At 46.5% G+C, this 20,374-nt stretch overlaps 1 protein-coding gene across 1 annotated transcript; it reads right to left on the bottom strand.

The window, feature by feature from the left end:
- Window positions 1–3,397, bottom strand: s1pr3a (sphingosine-1-phosphate receptor 3a). Its single transcript, XM_023843577.2, has 2 exons — window positions 3,007–3,397; window positions 1–2,320 (listed from the first exon to the last, which is right to left on the bottom strand). The coding sequence occupies exon 2, from the start codon at window positions 2,211–2,213 to the stop codon at window positions 1,023–1,025; it is 1,191 nt and encodes a 396-aa protein (XP_023699345.1). The 5' UTR covers window positions 2,214–2,320; window positions 3,007–3,397; the 3' UTR covers window positions 1–1,022.
- Window positions 3,398–20,374: the final 16,977 nt, after the last annotated feature.

Raw genomic sequence — 20,374 nt, 5'->3', positions numbered from 1 at the left:
TTTACCACGTACAGCTTTATTTGAAGTTGCAGCAGTGATTTAAATAACAGAAATCCAAGTGTGAGAATATCAGCATGAATGATTTCGATTTTGTACCTTCGACCTTTTAAATGGTACATAAAAATAGCCGGAACTTCAATATTTTTGTGAAAATATGCATAAGATGAAATTATACTTTGATGGACATGTGATATGAATAGGGACACTCAAACTTGCATATATACAGTAAATCGCTGTTTTACCATGTTCATTTTGTACCGAATGGCTGCTTCTGCTACCTATAAACTGCTCAGGCTGAATTTTAAGCACAGCGTCACCCTAAGATATTATTATAATACTTAAGAAAACAACATATGCATTCCGAACTTTTGGCCATGGTGCGAGGCGGCAGAAAAAGCAGCTGAATATATCTGATTGTGATTGTGATTGTGATCTTGATCTTGTATCACACGCAGTAGTGGTTCATGTGAGGTTATCGAGCCCTTTAACAGGCCTTGTGAACAGCAAGCAGTTTCTTGACTCATTTACAAAAAAAAGTGTCATTTCCACAGAGGAACAGAATTTCTGGAATATTCCATCAAGCAAGCTGCCCGAGTTCAGTTATCCGTCAGTATTCAAAGTGTGTTTTGTTGTTCAGACTGTGGGAGGCTGAGGGGGGAGGGGGGCATCTGGTCAGAACTTGGTCAGAACTTGGGGTGTTTCTCAATGCCAAGAACGCAAAGATCGTACCCGTGGTCTTGGCAGGAGCCGTCTTGCCAACTTGCCTCCCAAGAAGAAACTTGGGGCGCAATGAATCGTGGGATTTGTCTTGTTTGGCGAGGATGCAACCGGTGTGTTATTGATATTTGGAGTGAGGCAAGAACAACATCCGGGGATTTTTACCCACCTCTGCACTTCTGTTTTTGAGTATTGGAACTGGTCTTTGGCGATGGAAGATGATGTAAAAACAGGTACATGAGAACAGGATGTGGACGAGTACTCATATTGAGAAACACCCCGGGTCGGAACTGGTCAGAATTTGGTCAGAACTTGCTGAGGCTTGGGAGTGCCCCTGCTTTAACCAGGACGGCAGACAGAAGTTCAGCAGGACCAGAGGGGTGAAGCAGGGTGGGAGATGAGGGCCCAGGGTGTGGAAGGCTGGAACTCAGGGGTGTTGAGATTTTGCTTTTGGTCAGTCCCGAGACAGCAGCCCCAGGTCCACCTGCACTGGACTTGCTGTTCTCGCCAGTGGGGATGATGGCGACCAGGTTGGGGGGGCCCTCGATGGGAGGCGTGGCCTCCAGCTGAGCCTGGCTGCAGCACAGCACGCGGAAGAACGCGGTCCTCAGCTCGCGGCTGGTCAGCGTGTAGATGAGCGGGTTCAGGGCAGAGTTGAGCACGGCCAGGGCGATGAACCAGTCCTCCTGGTAGAGCACCGGGCAGCGCTCGGGGCTGCAGCCCACGTCCAGGAGCAGCAGCAGGAAGAGGGGCGCCCAGCACACCACGAAGACGCCCAGGACGATGACCACGGTGCGCAGCAGCACCAGCGAGCACTCCGAGGGCCGGCTCCCACCGAGCCGCCGCCCGCTCGACGTCACCAGCCGGTAGATGCGGGTGTATAGCACCACGATGGCGGCCAGCAGGGCGCTGAAGATGCTGATGCAGAACGCCACGTAACTTTTGTCGTAGAGTGGCAGCACGGTGGAGCACGCCTCTAGGTGGCCCTGGCAGTTCCAGCCCAGGCTGGGAAGGGCGCCGAGCAGCACCGACACGGCCCAGCAAGCCCCCAGAAGGCCCAGCAGGCGACCCCGCCCAGCCGTCTCCGAGGGCCGCCGGCGCACCATGGTCATGTGACGCTCAATGCCAATGGCCAGTAGGCTGAAGGTGGAGGCGCTCAGCGCCACGAACATGCTGCCCTCCCGCGCCAACCACTGCGTCGGCGTCAGGAAGAAGGTCCGGCGGCCCGACGTGAAGATGTTGACGGCGTAGGCCACACCCGCCAGCAGGTCCGACAGGGCCAGATTGCCGATGAGCAGGTACATGCGGCTGTGGAAGCGCTTGTGACGGCACAGCGCCAGAAGAACCGTCACATTCTCCAGCACGATCAACACGCAGATGATCAGCACCAGCGTGGTCTTGCAGGTGCCTGTCCCGCGTGGTCGTTCCCACTTCCCCGAGTGGTTATAGTGGTTGACGATCACCAGGTTCATCCCCTCTTCAATGGTGGCCTCCATGCCGAATCACTTGTTCAAACACGAGAGGGCGCCACTGAGCGTGTGCCCAATACGGGGCAAACTCCTCTGCCCGACACGGGTGGCATCTTTCGGTATTGGATCCGAGCCTGTCAGCAGAATTCAAACACAAAGATACTTAAGCATATGTGTGGATACGGTTTTATATATGATATATACACTGTAAATAACAAAAGGTCTTTTCATAAAGGGTTAAGAGGTAAAAGTATCACGATCGGTAAATATGCAGCAAGTTCTCAAGTTTCTTCTGAACCATATGAACGAAACTTACTTACGTTACCTATTAATATGTTTTATAGTCTATTCATCCTTCAATTACGGCGTCCGAGTCACTTCAACCTCTCCATCTACTCTAACACACATTCAGATGTTAAAGTTAAAGACTGTTGTCGCACTATCACGCTGTAAACACAGCAAGACAAAAATTTGATTCAATAATTCGCGCTTCATTATTTAAGGTTTATGCCTAATAATCGTTACATTTGAATTTGCCAAAGTAAAACCAAAACACTAAAAAAAGTTATTTTTAAAGCTAGTACGGTATTAGTCAAGCATGTTGCGAGAACCCCATGCCTTAAGTAAAATGTAATACGCACGTAATGAAGCATTTATCAATGCATATTTGCATTGATTCCTCTAAACTTACAATCATGATTTATGGCTCATAAATTTCCAATTAGACTGCGTCAAAAATAATTATGCACCATCACCCCACCCTTGGGTTTAATAATTACAGTTTACCTTAACGAATTTATTAACCAGGTGACATGCATACCTGTTTTGTCGTAATTGCCGGTACGCCACTACATCTGGCTGAACATCCCGGCCCGATCGCCCGCTGGTCCCCCGTTTTCACTGGTCTCCGGCAGGCTGCATCGTTCCTGAACACATCACTCTCTGACCTTCCATGCGATTAGAAATCAGTTTAAGCTCGATCAGTTTCGCTTTCGTTAAAGCGGACCCCAGCTCGCGTTCCCTTCCCAGCTCCTGCGCAAACTTTTGCCGGTGCGCCGTGTGTATGTGCGTGTCTTCTCGGTCTCTCCCATAATAAGGCAGCTGCCTGCAGCTCTCCAAATGCCCCTCGGCCAATCGGGGGTAACGCACGCAGTTCAGGGCGGGTGTTTCGAGTTTCAAAGGAGCCGTTTCTGGCAAGTTGTTACAGCTTCAGCTTGGCGCATCACGGAGAACGGGCGGCACTACTTATATACACAACGGCGGTGGACGTCATTGGCTGATTTTATTCATCTTGCATGCATATGAGGCTGCGGCAACTTACGGCTTCGTAGATGGATAAAGGGACTGTGTTACAGGGCTCGAAGCTCAAAATTGAAATACACAAAACAAGCCCTAAACGTAACCAAGCAGAGCACTTTTATTAATATGCGCTGTTGTATGTATTTTTATTTGTCTTAGACATATACACAAGCATTTAAATTTCAATAGATTAACTACACCTTTGTTAGTAAAATGTCCTTTAGTAAAACCTCCGGTAACGCTTTACTTGAGGGGGCGCAAATAATGTAGTTGTGCACTCCTACTTAATGTATGAATTAACCAGAAACTCAGTGTTAATTACCTACCGATTCCATGTTCGGTCATCATTAATCAGTCATAACGTTCGTGTATTTCCTGCAGTTACTATATTTGTGCATGATTTGTACTTGAGTAGTAACTGAGTTACTAAGTTACTTGTGCCTCCTCAAGTTAAGTGTCACCAGATCTGCTTTTTTCCACCCTCTTTTGTTTTCCTTGTTCAGCAGATGTTTCCTGCTGTTCTTCCACAAGTCTGACAGACCTGTCTTCTCGCATACTGTCCTAAATGCACCACAGGAGCTGAAGAGAGAGATGACCGATCTGGCAGATTTAAACGTCATCTTTGCTGTGGTTTTGTGGGCCCAGAGTCACAGATCCAGTCTCTTCCACTCCAGCTGCATTCCCATATGCTATCTCAGAACCAGCCGTCCATTCCGAGAGTATTCCCATGCTAAGTGGGAACATTCTGCGAGCAATGGATAGACAGGCACCCTGGGGTGACGGGGTCAGGGAAAATAAACAAGCAGAAATGCTATCTGGCGGAGCAGTTACACATCTACAAGAACCGCCCTCGTTTCACGATACCTCCTGCCCTCCGACTCCTCTGAGTGAAGCCATTACTTCTCCCTGGAGGAGAGAGAGGGCGATGCACAGACAGGGCCGGACGGCCTGAACATCGCAGCCTCTCTCTCAAAGAAAACAGCGTAAAAAAAGTCATTTAGAAAGGCAGAGCGAATCTCGTTGCTGTTAGCATTAGCGTGTCCCGGCCTTTTCTTTTTGAGAAAAGCAGGAGGGATCATTTGAGCTGCTCCGGACTCCACACGGTCAGAGGAGCATGGGCTGGAAACAGACCGAGACGGGCCAAGACCGCTGGGAAAACAGGCCCGCTAATTTATTTGTGTGTGTGTGAGAGACAGAGACAGAGTGTGTGTGTGTGAGTACGCGCACGTCACGGCTGGCTAGCGCTGTGCTGACGGAGCCGGCGGGCGAGGCAGCTGGTTTGGAATCCACAGTTTAGTGGGATTTGGGGTGGGAAAGCGGTGAGAGGCAGCGGGGAGGGGGCAAGGGGGGACTCTGGGGCCTTCACCTCACTGCCCCCGCCCCCCCCCAGCCATCCTCATCCCTAACCCACACATTCCCTGCATATCTCCCCCCATATACAAGCTTGTTTGCTCCACGTCTCATTAAACAAATGCGCTACATGCATTGCCCAGTAATTGCATCCGCCGGCAGCGTAGCAAGCTTTTCCTAAGGAAGGGGCCGCGCATGGTTACTGCTGTCAGATCGCGCAGCCGTGCATGTGAAGCTGCGGCCTCGTGCCTCTGGGGTCCTGCTCTGTGTGCGCAGTCTGCTTGCTTTTCCTGCGTCCAAGTGAGGTTGCTCTGGATTTTTCCCACAGTTGAATAAGTGTCCCTAAATCGCCCCTGGTGTGTGTGTGTGTGTGTGTGCGCGTGCGAGCGGGTATGCCTATCCTTATGGGGACACAATGTCCCCATAACGTGATAAATATCTGTTTTTTTTCCCTTATGGGGACCGGTTTCCTGGTCCCCATAAGGGGAAACTCTATTTTAGAAAAATCTGTGACTGCTACGAAAAAACTAAAAATGCAAAAATTCTTGTATTTTGTTTGGTTACTTATGGTTATGGTTAGGGCTGGGTGGGGGTTAAGGTTGTCATTAGCATTTTTCCCATAGAAGTGAATGAGCGGGCCCCATAAGGATAGGTATACCCGACACGTGCGTGTGTGTGTGTGTGTGTGTGTGTGTTCTGTGATGGACAGACAGCCTGTCCCATGCACTACTGAGACAGTCTGGTACTGGACCACTGGCTAAGGAAATTACATGGATAGTGGTTGTAGCTGGTGGGAGCAGACGGCAAACTTCACATTATAAATATATAATATTATGGCATTTAGGTGCATCAATCGATTTAAAGGCATCTGTTGTCTCCAGAAAGATGCTGTAGCTAAATTGGTAGCATGCAGCGGGGAAAAAAACGATGTAATTAAATATACAAATGCCGAGATGCTAACAGAGGAGCATATCTAGGGAGTCCCATCATACCGACTGTGCCTGCCGGCAGAAGCGGGGGCCCACGGCGCGGCCGGCGCGGTGCAGCGAGCGGCGGGACCTTCTGAGTGTGGGGTGTGGTGCTGGAGCGCCGGGCCGCGAGCGAGGGGTGCGAATTGGAAGGCGAACGCCCGCTGCCGATGGCACTCGCCGGCACGTTCGGGGAGTGTCACTGGCAGCTGAGCGGGAGACGGGATTTGGCACACTGGCAAACTGGGGGGGGAAAAATGTGGGCATTTCTTCGGTTAGAGGTGTGGGATAGGAGAGTCTGTTGCGGCGTTTTCCTGCCTAGGCTGACTGTGTCACTGTGCCAGAAGTCAGCCATGATGCAGGAATGTAGGGAAAACCCGAAAGATAAGATTCCAAGGAGAGACGAGCAGGATCTCCGTCAGCCAGAGTCACTGCTGACATGGTGCTTGTGTCCCGGAGGGTGAATCCAACACACAAACTGAGCAAAGATCCTGAATTTCTTCCATAAAACGTCCCGTGTACAAATGTTTAAGATTACCAAAATATGTTCAGCAATGATGCAACTGAGAATCTATTATGTCAAAGTAAAACAATAAAATGGTATATTCCAACAAATATTAAGAATAATTTTTAAGAATATTGTTAAAATATTACAGATTTATAAATGTTACAGCTCTGTAGTGTAGATAGTGTTCAGGGCCTCCAGACCAACCTGCAGCCTCCTTAACCCACACATGCACATGTATGAATACTTATTAATTCCTACATCGTTGCACTACCTCCACTACCACCATAGATATTTATGATTATTTAGTATCAAATGTGTCATATCTTGTCTCTGTCATGTCTATTAAACTTATGTCCTTTTTTTTTTACGTTCCCTTCACAGACTGGAGCTTAGAGCAACCACACATTTGCATATTGCCCTCAGTATAACTGTGCATGAGACAAATAATTATTGAAACTTGAAATTTACTCTCTAGTTTAATTGCACAATGTGGAAATCATATATAAAGGTCATCCTCTATAATGAGAAGATGATTCTGGTAAAAAAAAAGGGTCCCCCCCCCCCAAATAAGGCATGTGGGCCATAAGTGGGACAGTTCCCTAACTGCCCGTCACACGGCTCATTAAAAGTGTGTCGGAGCAGGGGGGTGGTCTCTCACTCAAGCAATCAGCTCATTACATGCAGGCTGAGCTCAGACTAAAGTGTCTGTTTCTGACATTCGTCTGGATCGCAGGCAAACATGAGGACGGCAAAATGAATGACGACGAGCGGCCTTACAAAGGGAGACGGGGGCACCGGGAAAACTTAAAATAAAGAGCATCTGTATTGATGGGGCTCTAAGGCTGGAGAGACAAAGGTCAATTCAGATGGGGGGGGGGGGGGCACAGACACCCCATTATCTAAGAGAAACAGAGACAAATTTCATCATACAGTGTGGAAACTATGAACATGTAATTAACACTTACGGACCAAAATGGAAAAAAATCCTTCTCTGCACAAGAAATGAGGGAATGCGCTTCATTACCAGAGGAACACTGTACTGTCGGGCCACAAATTTAACCTACCATACCCAGTTTTCACATTTAAAAATGTATTCTCCTTTTGCTCAGATTTTACTGTACATCTCCTTGCCCTTGTTAACAAATAGCTGAATGTTTTTCTCTGCATTTTATAATGCGTGTATGAGTATATATGGATTCCCAATGAAATGATATTATTGGTGTCTAATCATTTTACTTTGTCAGTAACTGTTCCGTTTGGTCAATAGGGTGACAAGCATCTCCCATGTCATATGGTTTGTGGCTGCAGCTATGCGTTGAGTCCAGTGACGGTCTGGCTTCCTCCCACAGTCCAGTGCTGCTCAGATGACCCCAAATCCCCCCCCCCTCCCGCCCCCTTAATTTCCAGGAATAGGTTAGGCCCTGACTGGGTGAGTCATTTTTGAAAATTAATGGGTGCTTATAACTATAATCCAACCACTAATGTACCACAGAAGGTTATTCCAAATATTCCAAGTTAGAAACCGCTCAAAGCACACAAATGAGACTTTAAGGTTTTAGGGAAATTTCTGGAAAGATTTGATATTGGCTATATACACTACCAGTTAAAAGTTTTTGTACACACTGACATTTTCTACATTTGCATGTAGAAAGTACTTAATATTTACTAAAAATACACTCAATATTCTTTGCTAACAAATAAATTTACAGCATGTTCACCATCTGAGTGCCTTTAGCAAGAAAATATCTTTGATTCATCAAAGTAACCTCCTCTAGCAATTAAAACAGCAGAGAAATTTCAAGACATTCTTTCTACATTAAATACCACCCTATTTCATAGGATGAAACAGTTAACAAGTGCATTTAAAGTGAAATGACAGCCCAGAATTTGACTCGTCACCACACAACCAATTAATAGGATGTCAGACATGCACTGTTACATACTCTTTCCATGTTTAAAGGAAACTTGTTTTATTTGACTTACATTTTCATTTACAGTTGTTCACTCAACTTTCCAATACTTAACAAGACAAGGTTATGAAATAAATTATAAAAACCTGCGGTGTGCAAGAACTTTGACTCGTAGAGTAAAGATACTTAAACAAAATCCTTAAGACTTTTGAGAGTCATTCTGTAAACACAGATTCTCCAAAATAAATCCCTGCTTCACGGTACTACTGCTCGTTCGCTGGTGCTCCTATGAGGACATTTTAATGGCATCCATTTGTTTTTCTGTGCAATCACTATTTTAAACTGGAAATAACATTCTGGCTTTTGCAGTTCCAGATAACTTAAAAATAACTTGGATCCCAGTCATGTAAACATTTGAGTGCTTTGATTCTTACTGATTCATGAAACATTTTAGGCTGACAGCCAAGGTCATGCCCAGACATATAGCACGGTCTTGTGTCCCTGTGTGTGTTTGTAAAAACATGGCTTTCTTTCTCCTGTGACCATGGCTGCCTGCAAACTAACAGATTTGTTTTTTCTTTATATTTCTGTGTTGTGTCCTTCAGAATTTCAAGTTGGCTTGAGCTATCCTTCTCAAAGTGCTCCCCTTTAAAGTTCGGCTCGTATGGCGAGTTTACTGCAATTCTCTCTTTACCTCAGATAGCACACATGTGAGAGATTTTACAGATGCCCCCTAGGTATGTAGTTCAAAGCAGCATTTTCAGGGTATGTGGGTTTTGTTGTGATGACCAAAAAGTGGACCCCTTTACCCTTTGGCTATGCAAACGTGTGCAGTATCGACCATCTCATGGGTGACATGCTGTTAGTGTCTGTGAAGATTTTGGCTCTGTTCCCCTGGGAACCATCAAGATCTACAATCAGGCATATCTGACATTGCAAATGCTAAATCCAGGGTCATCATTCAATCGAATTCAGCCTTATTTATAAGCCGTACTCTTCAGATTAGTGGATTTTCTAGAAATGATGCTGAAATAAGGATGCAGGCTAATAAATCCAAATGCCCAAACATTTATTTTTCCTACGAATAAATTTATCCAGGGTTGTCCTCCTCCACTCTTGTTCTCATAGCAGATATACTGAAGATAGTGAGCCACAGCTAAGCAGCTGGTTCCATTTCTTCCGTCTGCCCTTCTCTTGCTTCGAGCACATGTGGCCACGCAGAGAAACTTGAAAACCATCTGGACCGTCTATTTGCGGAGTCAGTCGGACCTACCAGTGAAGCAGTGCTTTCACAGTCGCAGGGGCTTCCCACAAGCGGACTGTGACTCACAAATAGGGTTGCAAAATTCTAGGAATATTCTTGTTAATTCCCATACTTTCCCGTTAATTCCCATGGAAAGTTTCTAATGTGGAATATTTCCAAAATTCCCCAGCTTAACTTCCCATGGAATGGAAAGTTTCAGGAAAATTTCCAGAAATTTTCCAGCCCTTTGCAACCCTACTCACAAATCCTCTAAAAAGACTCCGTCCTTCAAGTGCTGTTGCAGAAACTGAGCCTTCAGTCCCTAGTATGACAAGAGATTAGCGTTTAGCCACACCTTGTTTGTTTGAGATGAATGGAGGAAGCGGGTATTTTGGGACTCTTTTGTCTCCCGTGGGGGAATGATGTCGTTAACCCTGAGGGGTTAAGCCACAGAGAGGGCAAGGTGAAGGAGATACCTCAGTCGCTGGGATTCCAGTGATAGTGTGCAGGAATGGCAGAACCTGTGCTGACTCAGCAGCTGCCTGACACCTCAGAGCAAGACCACGCCGCACCTCCAGCAAGCTGGCTGGCCGAGGGTCTCCGGGGCCCGAATCCGATTGGTTCACTAGATGATGCACATTCTGAAACAACACAGACCTTCCTTCAGCTGACTCAAAGAAAAATCTACTTTTGCTTCATGCCACTGTATGTACACTTTTATTCTAAACTTAGAATCATACCTATTGAATCTGTAGCTAGAAATCAGTCTCTATATTTCAGTGTGCTGCTCTTTAGCGTTATTAAAGTAGGACAGAAGTTTGCTCTTCAACTAGCTTTTGGGCGGTGCGTGGTTCAGTGGGCTAAGCCTCTGCGCCTGTGGTCGGAAGGTTGCTAGTTTGAGCCCCGACCTCGACGGGGTAGTTACATGTCCGTGCGCCCTTGAGCAAGGCCTTTTACCCCCCACCCCCCCCTGGGCAATGTAGGTGGCTGCCATTTGCTGTGACCACCCTCCCCAAGCCTGCTCTTGTCTTTCTCATGGATAGCAGGATGGGGTAGATGACAAGAATTTCCTAGTGACATGTTATTAAAGGTTCTGCATTAAGAACTGTGGTTATTGATCAATAATTAAAACAATGTCACCATGACCCTTGTACTAGATAAGTGGTTAATGAAGGTAAATGGATGAATTAATTAATGCGTATTTCTGCTGGACTAAAAGCCTGCCTGTCCTGAAAATTAGACATTCTTTTTTGGCTGACTTAGCATGTGTGTAATTAAAGTAGTCATACTTATTTAAAACTGGGATGCATTTTTTTACAGTGACTCTCAGTGGACCCGTGGTGATTCTAGTGGGCCTGTTTTTGGTAATGAGGAAGTTTCCAGGCTGTGGGGGCTTGTCTGATCGCTGCTGCAGCCACATCTGTGCCCAGATAGTGGGAATAATAGGCAGGCATCTTTGCTGAGGCTGGGGGGGGGGAGGAGAGATCTCCTAGGTGCTGGGGGACTCATATCTGTGCTCCCCACGGGGACTCTTGATTGTAGGGGTGTGGGTGACACGCTCTGGTGCAGGAGGAGAAGGAGCTGTTCTCAGACGTGTTGGTCTGATGGAGAAAGTTGAAAGAGATGAGAGGCCACTCGTGCTGGGGAAGGGAATGTAGCGGGAAAATAAACTGGCCGAGGGCTGGAAACAATGAGCTTTCAGAACTGGGCTAGACTGTGGTGTCCAGTCTTTGGTCTGCAGGTGTAGCTCAGCTATCTCTATGGCCCAGAGCCCCAGGTGGCCTCTCTCTGAAGCTCAGGACGTCCACAAGCTTCCATAGAGTAACTCGCAGAAGTGGGAAGTGCCATCTCACACTGATCACAACATACTTACACCTTATTCAGATTGGATATCGCAGTACAGACATAAGGGTAATAAAAGGTCATGAGAAATGCTCAGACTGAGGTCTGGCAGACCAGCGTTCGCTATAAGTATTTGGGGAGAACTGAGCCACCAGCATATTCTTCCGTGTGGAACATGCTGCTCAAAGTTTCTTTTTGATAGGAACCGTCGAAGTTACGTGTAACTTCACAAATACATTGTGCTTATATACAACACATAAATGAACCAAAGGAGGGAGAAGGCCCTAGTGCTGCAATTTATTCAACTAACTTGTACCGACAGATCTATTCAAATCACGGTCCTCAAGGACTGAGCACTGCCGATTTTCCAGCCTTCCTTTACCTGTGAGCCTGATGTGAAACCTCTGGCCAATCAGAATCAGTCATTATTAAACTAACTACCTGGGAGAACTGAAAACAAGGCCTGGATTTGGAATGGAGGGCCAGGCTCGCTTTTATTCAGTGTCGAGCAGTTTGATAACATGATGTTCCAGAGGCAGTGTGTCTCATAGAAAGCATCCACTGTGTTACGAATCGCTTGCATCATCACTAGCAGTTCTTACATCTGTGCCTCTTCTCCTGACGTGACTCGGATTTGCCTTTTTTAGGGGAGGGACGCTTTATAGAGGAATATCTACCAGGGTGACAAAGTCCAGAGCACATGGCAGTGATGTCATTGTGATGTAGAGGAGCTTGCAGATTGAGTTATCTTTGTGACTAATCATGAGCTAATCATGCAGTTTATTTGCGTAATGGTTCTGAGAGGCGCCTGTCATGTCTGTGGCAGCTCCACCGATAAAGCACGTGGATTGGGGGACTTCCACGTAGAAGGTGAGTGGACACGACTCTGAGAAACGCTTCCATTTCCTGACTACCTTCTAAAAGTGGACACAGTTTACTGTGGGCCTTTAATTCTCAACCCATAGTTCATGGCCCATTCAGAAGGATATCAGCTTTAGGTACTCAAACCCAAATGCCAGCAGTGTTATATGAAAACAAACCACAACTGATCAAAGGAAATTGCTAATTAGACCATAGATTAGCATACACATACAAAGGGCCTTTAAGAGTATGTGAAAAGATTATTGGTTTAGGTGTAACAAATTTAACAGCGTCACTTAATGCAAATTCAGATCTGGGTTAGGGTGAATATTAAGAAAAGTAACAGAAATATTCCCACACTGAGTGTCCAGTTTATTAGGTACGCCTGCTTGGTAATGTGTAAGGCTCTTACAAACAGCCTATCATTTGGCTGCAGCACAAAGGTTCCCGAGGTTTGAGATTACTGTCTTGCTAAGCATTACAACGGCCAAGATGCGTGATCTAAGTGACTCTGATCATGGTGTGACTGTTGGTGACAGATGGAACAGCCACTTTCCTGCAGTTTTCACACATTACAGCTTCTAGAGTTTATAGAAATGGTCTGTTAGAAGGTGTCATACACAAAAAACACAATCTATGGCATTTCCATGTGACTGTGAGAACGTCCAGGCTCATTAAACCTATCAGGAAAACTACCACTGCAAACATAACAGCTCAGTGCAACAGTGGTGTGCAAAAAGGCTTCTCGGAACACCCAACTCATCCACTCCTGAAGTGGTCCTGGAGGCAAAACCCAGTTCTACCCCAGAACTAGCTATGTGCACCTAAGAAAGTGGCCAGAAAGAGTATATTGCTACGCAGAGGGGCGTGTTTCATGCAGGGTGCAGCTGTACAGTAATCAAGGCCTTCTTTTCATTGGGAGTATCCAGAAATCCATCACTTCAAACACGGTGTTCTTGTAACGGAGAGAGAGAAATGGAGAGGGTGAAAAAAAGTAACAGTAGGATGCTAGACGGAGGATGGATGGATTGGGGGGGGGGGGGGGGGGCGAGAATGGGAAAGGGTTTGGTATTTTTTTCCGCACTGGTATTTTCATTTGCTGATTACAGTCCACAGGAAATGCCCACCATAATCAGGAGTTTCCATGCTGGGCTTATAAGGTAAAGACACCCTCCCATTGTCTAAATTTAGCATGCATACTTGGACAGCTTGTAAAAGTAACTATTGCTATAAATTCCAGACCAATATTCTTATCAGCACTAGCACAGACAGACCCGTCACTGATGTTTTCCTTTAAGTGTAATTTTATTTAACCCCCCGAAGGTGGTTTTGGAGCTCATTTGCTGCATATCCTGTCGAACACGTTAATAGGAATGTCTTCCGCGGTTGTGCAGAATGCGAGATGCCAGGCTCGCGCACCGGCCTGGATGCTACACGGCGGCTAGCTGACTCTAACCGGCGCAGCGTGATCAGGCATGGCTTAGATTTATCTGTCAGACTAATGTGCCCTCAAAATGAACACAAAAACTCAGCTGTTAAACTGCTACGCACTAAGGAATTTTGATGTGTAAAATAAATGCCACTGAAAAATATCTGGAGACAGATGGGTGGGACATTGGGATAGAACTGAAAAAGTGACCTAACACCTAAAATGTGGTTGTCACCACCAGCTCTCCGACTTTCTTCAAAGGAGATCATGTGGTGGATTTCTATTCTATTCAAATCCTTGCTGACAAACACACCCAACAGATATTCAGTTCCTCTTTTGGCCAGAAGCAGTGACTTGTCATAAAAAAAGGCTAAAACAAATAATTGGTTAGACAGCTCTTTCACACGCTTTGATTTTGCCCTGCTGGAGTCATTTTGGAGTGTTTGGGTTATCACGCACCGGCCTGTATAATTCTGCAGTCTCACGCCACTCAGACACATTTGTGAACATATGTTTGGGCAGACGAATGATTACTGTAGTCTGTGAACTCACAGACAAACCGCATAGAGCCAAAGGGAAATGATGTCTTTAATTTAGCCATCTGACGAAAGCCGCCGTATGACACTATGTGTCCCTGATGACCTAAGGCACTTTTTTTTTTTTAAGCAGTGACCTCATCTGCTTCTTCCTTGAGCTTTGTTGCGGTTTGAACAGGTTCAACATTAAATTAAGTAAATTGTTCTGTGTGGCATATTTACCGCCTTGGCGTGAGAAACCCTGGCAGAGGTGAGGAAACCCCAGATGAGTTAGGAGAGAAGGTCCAGGGGGAGCACGAGAGCATTATCAGATCTGGTCTGCAGCCCCATGGAAGCATAAACATCCTGTTTAAACTGGGAAAAGCCAAGCGGACGAATGGGAGTGAGTGGGAGTCTTGCAAAGGGCAAGGGGGAAGTGCAGGGACTGACTGCGTAAGCTTCTCAGATTATTCATACTTCCCATAGTTGTGCATAATTATCCGCAAACTCAAAAGCGATAAGACAAAAATCACCAAACAGAAGGGACATCAAGGAAATAAACGTTACACGCAGGCTGCCTGTACATGAACAGGAAACCTAATAAGCCCTATTGTAACTGTACTGTGGTTCAGATGGAAAACCAAGAGCCAAGAAACTCCCGTGCTGTTTCAGACTTTCAGGACAAATTCAAATATCTTTGTCACACTATAAATCTTACTATCGACGGCTTCCCCAAATGTAATGTGGTGTCACAACGATGACAAATGTCACTGAATTCGGCAAAACTTTAGCTGGCTGTGAAGCAATATCTTTGCGAAAGGTTTTCTGATTATTAACTCTATCTGCTCTTCTAAAATCAACATCTCCCTCTTGTGGACCAATGCATGATTACAATAATAGAGTAAACACACTAAGCGTAAGACAAAACCCAGTATACACACTGGGCGTAAACAAGAGACTTTTCATACAGAGTTCATTAAAAAAGTGCACTAATCCTTTTACCAGTGACGATTTTCTGAAAATAACCGTAGTGTTATGACTTACAACGATACATTAAATGGATATCAAAGCTATAATACTTTTCATAAAGGTTTTCCCCATTTATTAACTGCATCTGGTTTTCTAAAATCAACATCTCCCTCTTGTGGACCAACGGACAATTACAATGAAATAGTCTAGTGAATGTACGTGAACACAAAAAGTGGAGAACATCCAATTTACATTTTTTTTCTGTTTTATATATACATGAGGGCATGTTAAAACAACCAAAAATTTATTTCTAGAATTTGTTACACGCATGGTGCCCTGTGATACGAGACAAAGGAACCGAAAGCAGGTGTGTGGCGAACAGAAAGTGCTTTTTTGGAGTAAACGGGAGCAGAGAAGCAAACAAGACTGCGAGGGGTCAAACCAAGAAGGCGAGCATGGGAAAGGACACAGGCAGACTGGAGGAGTGACGGCAATGACCGGACTGGGGCTGACAAGACAAACAGGTACTTAAATTTAAAGGCTGACGAGGGGTAACAAACAACAGGTGCGGCTCATTAGGGCCAAGTTAGGTCAGGCTGACATGATGGGCAGGACATAACAGTATGTCCCTCCCCCGAAGCGTGGCCTCTGGGCACGGAGGACAAACTGGGGAGGGGATCAGGGTGACTGAATGCAAAGGCAGACATACAGGGCCGGGGACAGACAGGACACCAGATGGCACAGGGCACAGCAGGACCGACAGGGTACATGGAAGAGACACCACAGCAGACCAGAGGGGCCAAGCCACCAACAGGACAGGACACACAACACAACAATAGGCAAGCAACAGGCAGGGGCCAGACCAGGGACCAAAAGGACCACAGTAAAGATCAACACCGAACAGAGCCACACAGACTAAACAGACTAAACATAGGATGGAGCCAGGCACCTGGGACCATGGACCAGGGACCAGAAAGACAAACACCTGACATCAATGGGGACCAGGGAGCAGAAGAGATAGGGACAGAGACTGACTGAAAACACCATGCTTGAGAACACCAGATGGACAACACCCAGGACACAGGATAAGACATGACACCACCTGGGGCACAACATGGAAAAGACTAAGGAAAAATCAGGGACAGCAGAGAGGACACCCAAAAAGACACACACCCGGACAATGCAGACAGGTAGAGGAAACACAGGAGAGGGCCACAGTGGACACAGACCAGGACAAAACCAAGACAGGACAGGGAACTGGGACAGGGACCAAGGCGTGACCAGGGGGAACGGGAAATGTCTGGGAAGTATTCTGGACCCAGGGGAACTAGGCCGTGACCCTGGCATGTGGACCCTCCTGGGCCTATTGACCAGCGAGGCAGGGTCCATCTGAACCGTAGCACCTAAAGGTCTCAGAGGGCCAGCAGGGCCGGAGGGTGCTGAGGGGCCACCGAGGGAATTCTCCCCCGGACCTCAGCAGAGGAGTTATCCAGGTGGACACTGTCGGGCAATCGAGAGTCAGGGTGACCAGCATGGATAGTGTGCCCCTCCAGGAGACGGAGACTCAGCCAGCCCCTCTTTGGGGCTGCAGTCAACACTACTGACCGCACCTGGACTTAGGATCAGGTTGGTGTGAACTTCGGGTTGAGGCGAAGGCCCATGGAGCTGAACTTAGGCCAAGGCTCAGAGTGTCCCATTCTAAGTCCTCTGCCAGGGCATCTTCTGGGTCAACCCAACCTGGCCTGGTGGCAACTGGGGAGTCAGGGTTCGGCCTGGCAGTGATCTGCAGGGGACAAGGAGGGCACCGACGGGATGACAGGAGGCTGCGAAGAGGGTGCCAACATGACGGCAGGAGACTGCGAGGTGGGAGCCAATCGAACAGCAGGAGATGGTGAAGTGAGAGTCAGCGGAACACCTGAAGGCGAGCACTAGAGTTCCCGAGGGATGACACGGCTGCTGCGAGACCAGGCGTGTGCAAAGCAACCCCTCTTAGGCCAGGCTCCTGGAGCGTGGGCACAGCAGAGGCCATGATGGGCTCTGGGGGCATGACAGCAGCTTCCCCTGGGCAGGGATCTAGAGGCTCAGGACAAATGGCTTTACGTGGTGGAGAGGTGGCGAGTGGAGCGACTTCACACGCTGGAGAGGCAGCAGCGGGCTGAGCGACTTCATGTGCAGGAGAGGCAGTGGCAGGTTGAGTGAGGAAAAAGTCCCACAGTGCTGGCAATCCCTTTGGATCCCCTTTGGATCTGAGGCACTGGGGGAATCCAGTCTGTCAGATACAGAGAGGCGTGAAAGCTAGAGCAGAGGGGCAGACTGCTGGAGTTGTTTGGGAGTCCAGTTATTTGGTCACGTGATACGAGACGAAGGAAGCAGGCGTGTGGCAAACAAAAAGGGGTTTATTGAACTAAATGGGAGCAGGGAAACAAACAAGACTGTGAGGGGTCAAAACAAGAAGGCGAACATGGGGAAGGACACAGGCAGACTGGAGAAGCGACGGCAATGACCTGACTGGGACTGATGGGACAAACAGGTACTTTGTGTTGTACCGTGTTCCATTTACCCGGGAATGACATCACACCCAAGTTACCCACATTCCAGTGCAGTGAGCTGGAAAGCCTTTTAGCAATACCAGGGACCTGTTTCAAAAAGCAAGTTTTAGTTTCCTAGTTTACCTCAGTTTAAATGGCCTTTATCTTCGTTCACATACATTTAGCCCAGACTACATTAAATCAGACAAGTAATCCGGCTATGCTTTCTGAAACATGCCCCAGTTCTAGCCAGGTTCCTTATTAGCCACTGTTAGCAATGTCAGCTGATAACACATTACGTAGTACTTGGCACATAAAAACACCAAAGCAACACGTCCAGAGATACTGCGTGGAGAGTACTTGGTATATGACCGATTTAATGAGCCACAAATAAGATGTAAGTGTTAAAACAGTATAAAACTACAGTTTTAACTTCTGTTGATAAAGGATGCAGCCATCTTGAATTCTGAGTTAGGGGTAGTGTAGATTTTTCTGACTTTCCAAATAGGAGTTCCGACTTCAGGGGGTGTTCCAGGGAATTTCTTGGTTATGAGTGGAAAGCAATGTTGAAAACAAAGGCTAACAAGGGGTTATAAGCAACAGGCATAGCTCATCAGGGTCACGTTAAGGAGGAGACAGTAGGGTCAGGCGGACATGACGGGCAGGACGTAACACAGGGATATTTAGGACGTTAGATGTTCTTAAAAATATGAGCTACTGTACATGGCTTCTTGATACTGACGCAATCATCAAAACCCAAAGCCTAAAATAAATCCAAGACAGATAAATATGACCTTACGAACAAATTCTCAACTTACGAACTTTCAGACATACAAACGAAGAGGACTGTAAGTCCAAATTGTGTTCGTTGGGCTCTCGTTTCCTGTCCGCAACATAATTTTTTTTTCTGCGCGCCAATTCCGCCTAGTACGACTTCTGGCCGCTACTCCCGCCGCGCAGCAGCGTAGCGTGCATACTCCCAGCATCCTAGTTCTTTGTACTTGCGTATACCCTTAAAATGATGTTGAATAATGACTTACGAACATTTCAAGTTATGAACGGCTGTCCGAGGAGTGTCTGTATGTGATATATTGGTGGCCTAAGTTTTTACCATCTTTAATCGATGTTTTACTAACTCATAATAGTTTGCTAACTAGGTCTATTGCATGTATTTCAGTGTATCAGAGTACAGTACAGGCATGCTTACCTCTGAAAGAATGTGGGTCTGGGCAGTGATCTTGATTGGGTTAAGACCATCATGTTAGGTTAAATCGAGTAATAAACTGGTTCTATCTGTTGGCCATTCTGGAGCTTCATCCATTTCATTAATATGAATACATAACCTTTTAAAAGTATTCAGCTGAAAAATAAATAGATACTGTCGATTCTGGAACTCATTGTGTTGTTTTGTGTATTTTGTGAATGGAAAGATCAGCGGTATGATTGTTCAAACGTGCTTAAGCAGTCATATCTCACATATCTCACTCACGTCACAGTGCATTCCTCATGTAGACAAATCGTTAGGAATGTGAAACCAAAGTAATCCATCCGTCCATTCACTTCACCCAGAATTGGGTTGGGGGGGTGAAACCAAAACCAATGAAAATGAACAATGACATAGTAGAAAATGATTACTTTTGATTCCTGTTCTTAGTATTTACTGGGTTAGGGTTAGGGTTAGGGTTAGCATGATTAGCATGTTGGACCAAAAAAAATTAAAAGAAAAGAAAAATAAAAATACTAAGAAAACAAGACAAAAGACAAAAAGAGGTAGTAATATTTGCTCCCCCCACTAATACAAGGACTGTAGCAATTTGTCAAGGTACTGCAATACAGTTTAATCAGTCCGTGGAGAATAAGGAGGACAGGGTGAGGGTGGAGGCAAACGTACAGCGACGTCAGGTGCCTGTGGTCAGTTGCACATCTCTTGTCAGTGATGTGGCAGCGAGGATAGACGGGCAGCTGGATGTGCACGAAGGAGGCTGCCGTTTACCCAAGTCCAGCTGCTGTATTATAGGTGCCTGGTCAGCTTGGAGTGGTGCAGCAAACAGACAAGAAGGTGAGGAACCTGGCTACCTGCCATAGGCGTAGAGGCGTGCATCTCCCATTCTGCTGTAGGCTGTGTCTGGTTTGACGGGGGGCAGCTCAGGAAACGCCAGCAGAGGAAGGGCCTGGTTGTAGTCATGGCTACTGACTGATGTCATCTAGTGTATTCAATTAAGTTTATTTTTGTATAGCGCCTTTCACAATAGAGTCGCCACAAGGCACTGGACAAGAGTGTGTGGCAATCCATTCCTATCTGGTTTATATAAATTCAAAATGGTGTATGAAACGGGGAAGAGGGGAATGAAGACTGCCGGAAGACAAGGGGGGAGAGGAACCAAACACTCCAGAGAAAGGAAAAAAAAACTGGGGGAGGGGGCAGGGGTTCAAAGTTCAAAGCTGACTGTCCCCCCCAGAGAAAATGGATGAGTAGGGTAATTGTGGTAAAGAATGTTAGTAAATCAGCTAATATTATTATTAACATTCCTGTAGTAAAATATGTTTGCAAAACAACTAATAATTATTACTACTACTACTGGTGGCACGGTGGTTAGTCACTCACACCTCTGGGACCTGGGTTTGAGTCTCCACCATAGCTCTCCGTGTGTGTGGAGTTCACATGTTCTCCCCGTGTCGTCATGGGCTTTCCTCTGGGTACTCTGGTTTCCCCCACAGTCCAAAGACATGCTGAGGCTAACTGGAGTTACGACATTGCCCATAAGT

This window comes from Paramormyrops kingsleyae, chromosome 15 (assembly GCF_048594095.1).
Source record: "Paramormyrops kingsleyae isolate MSU_618 chromosome 15, PKINGS_0.4, whole genome shotgun sequence".
Lineage (NCBI taxonomy): Eukaryota > Metazoa > Chordata > Actinopteri > Osteoglossiformes > Mormyridae > Paramormyrops > Paramormyrops kingsleyae.
The sequence above is the reverse complement of the archived record's forward strand: the minus strand, read 5'-3'. Positions and strand labels throughout refer to the sequence as shown.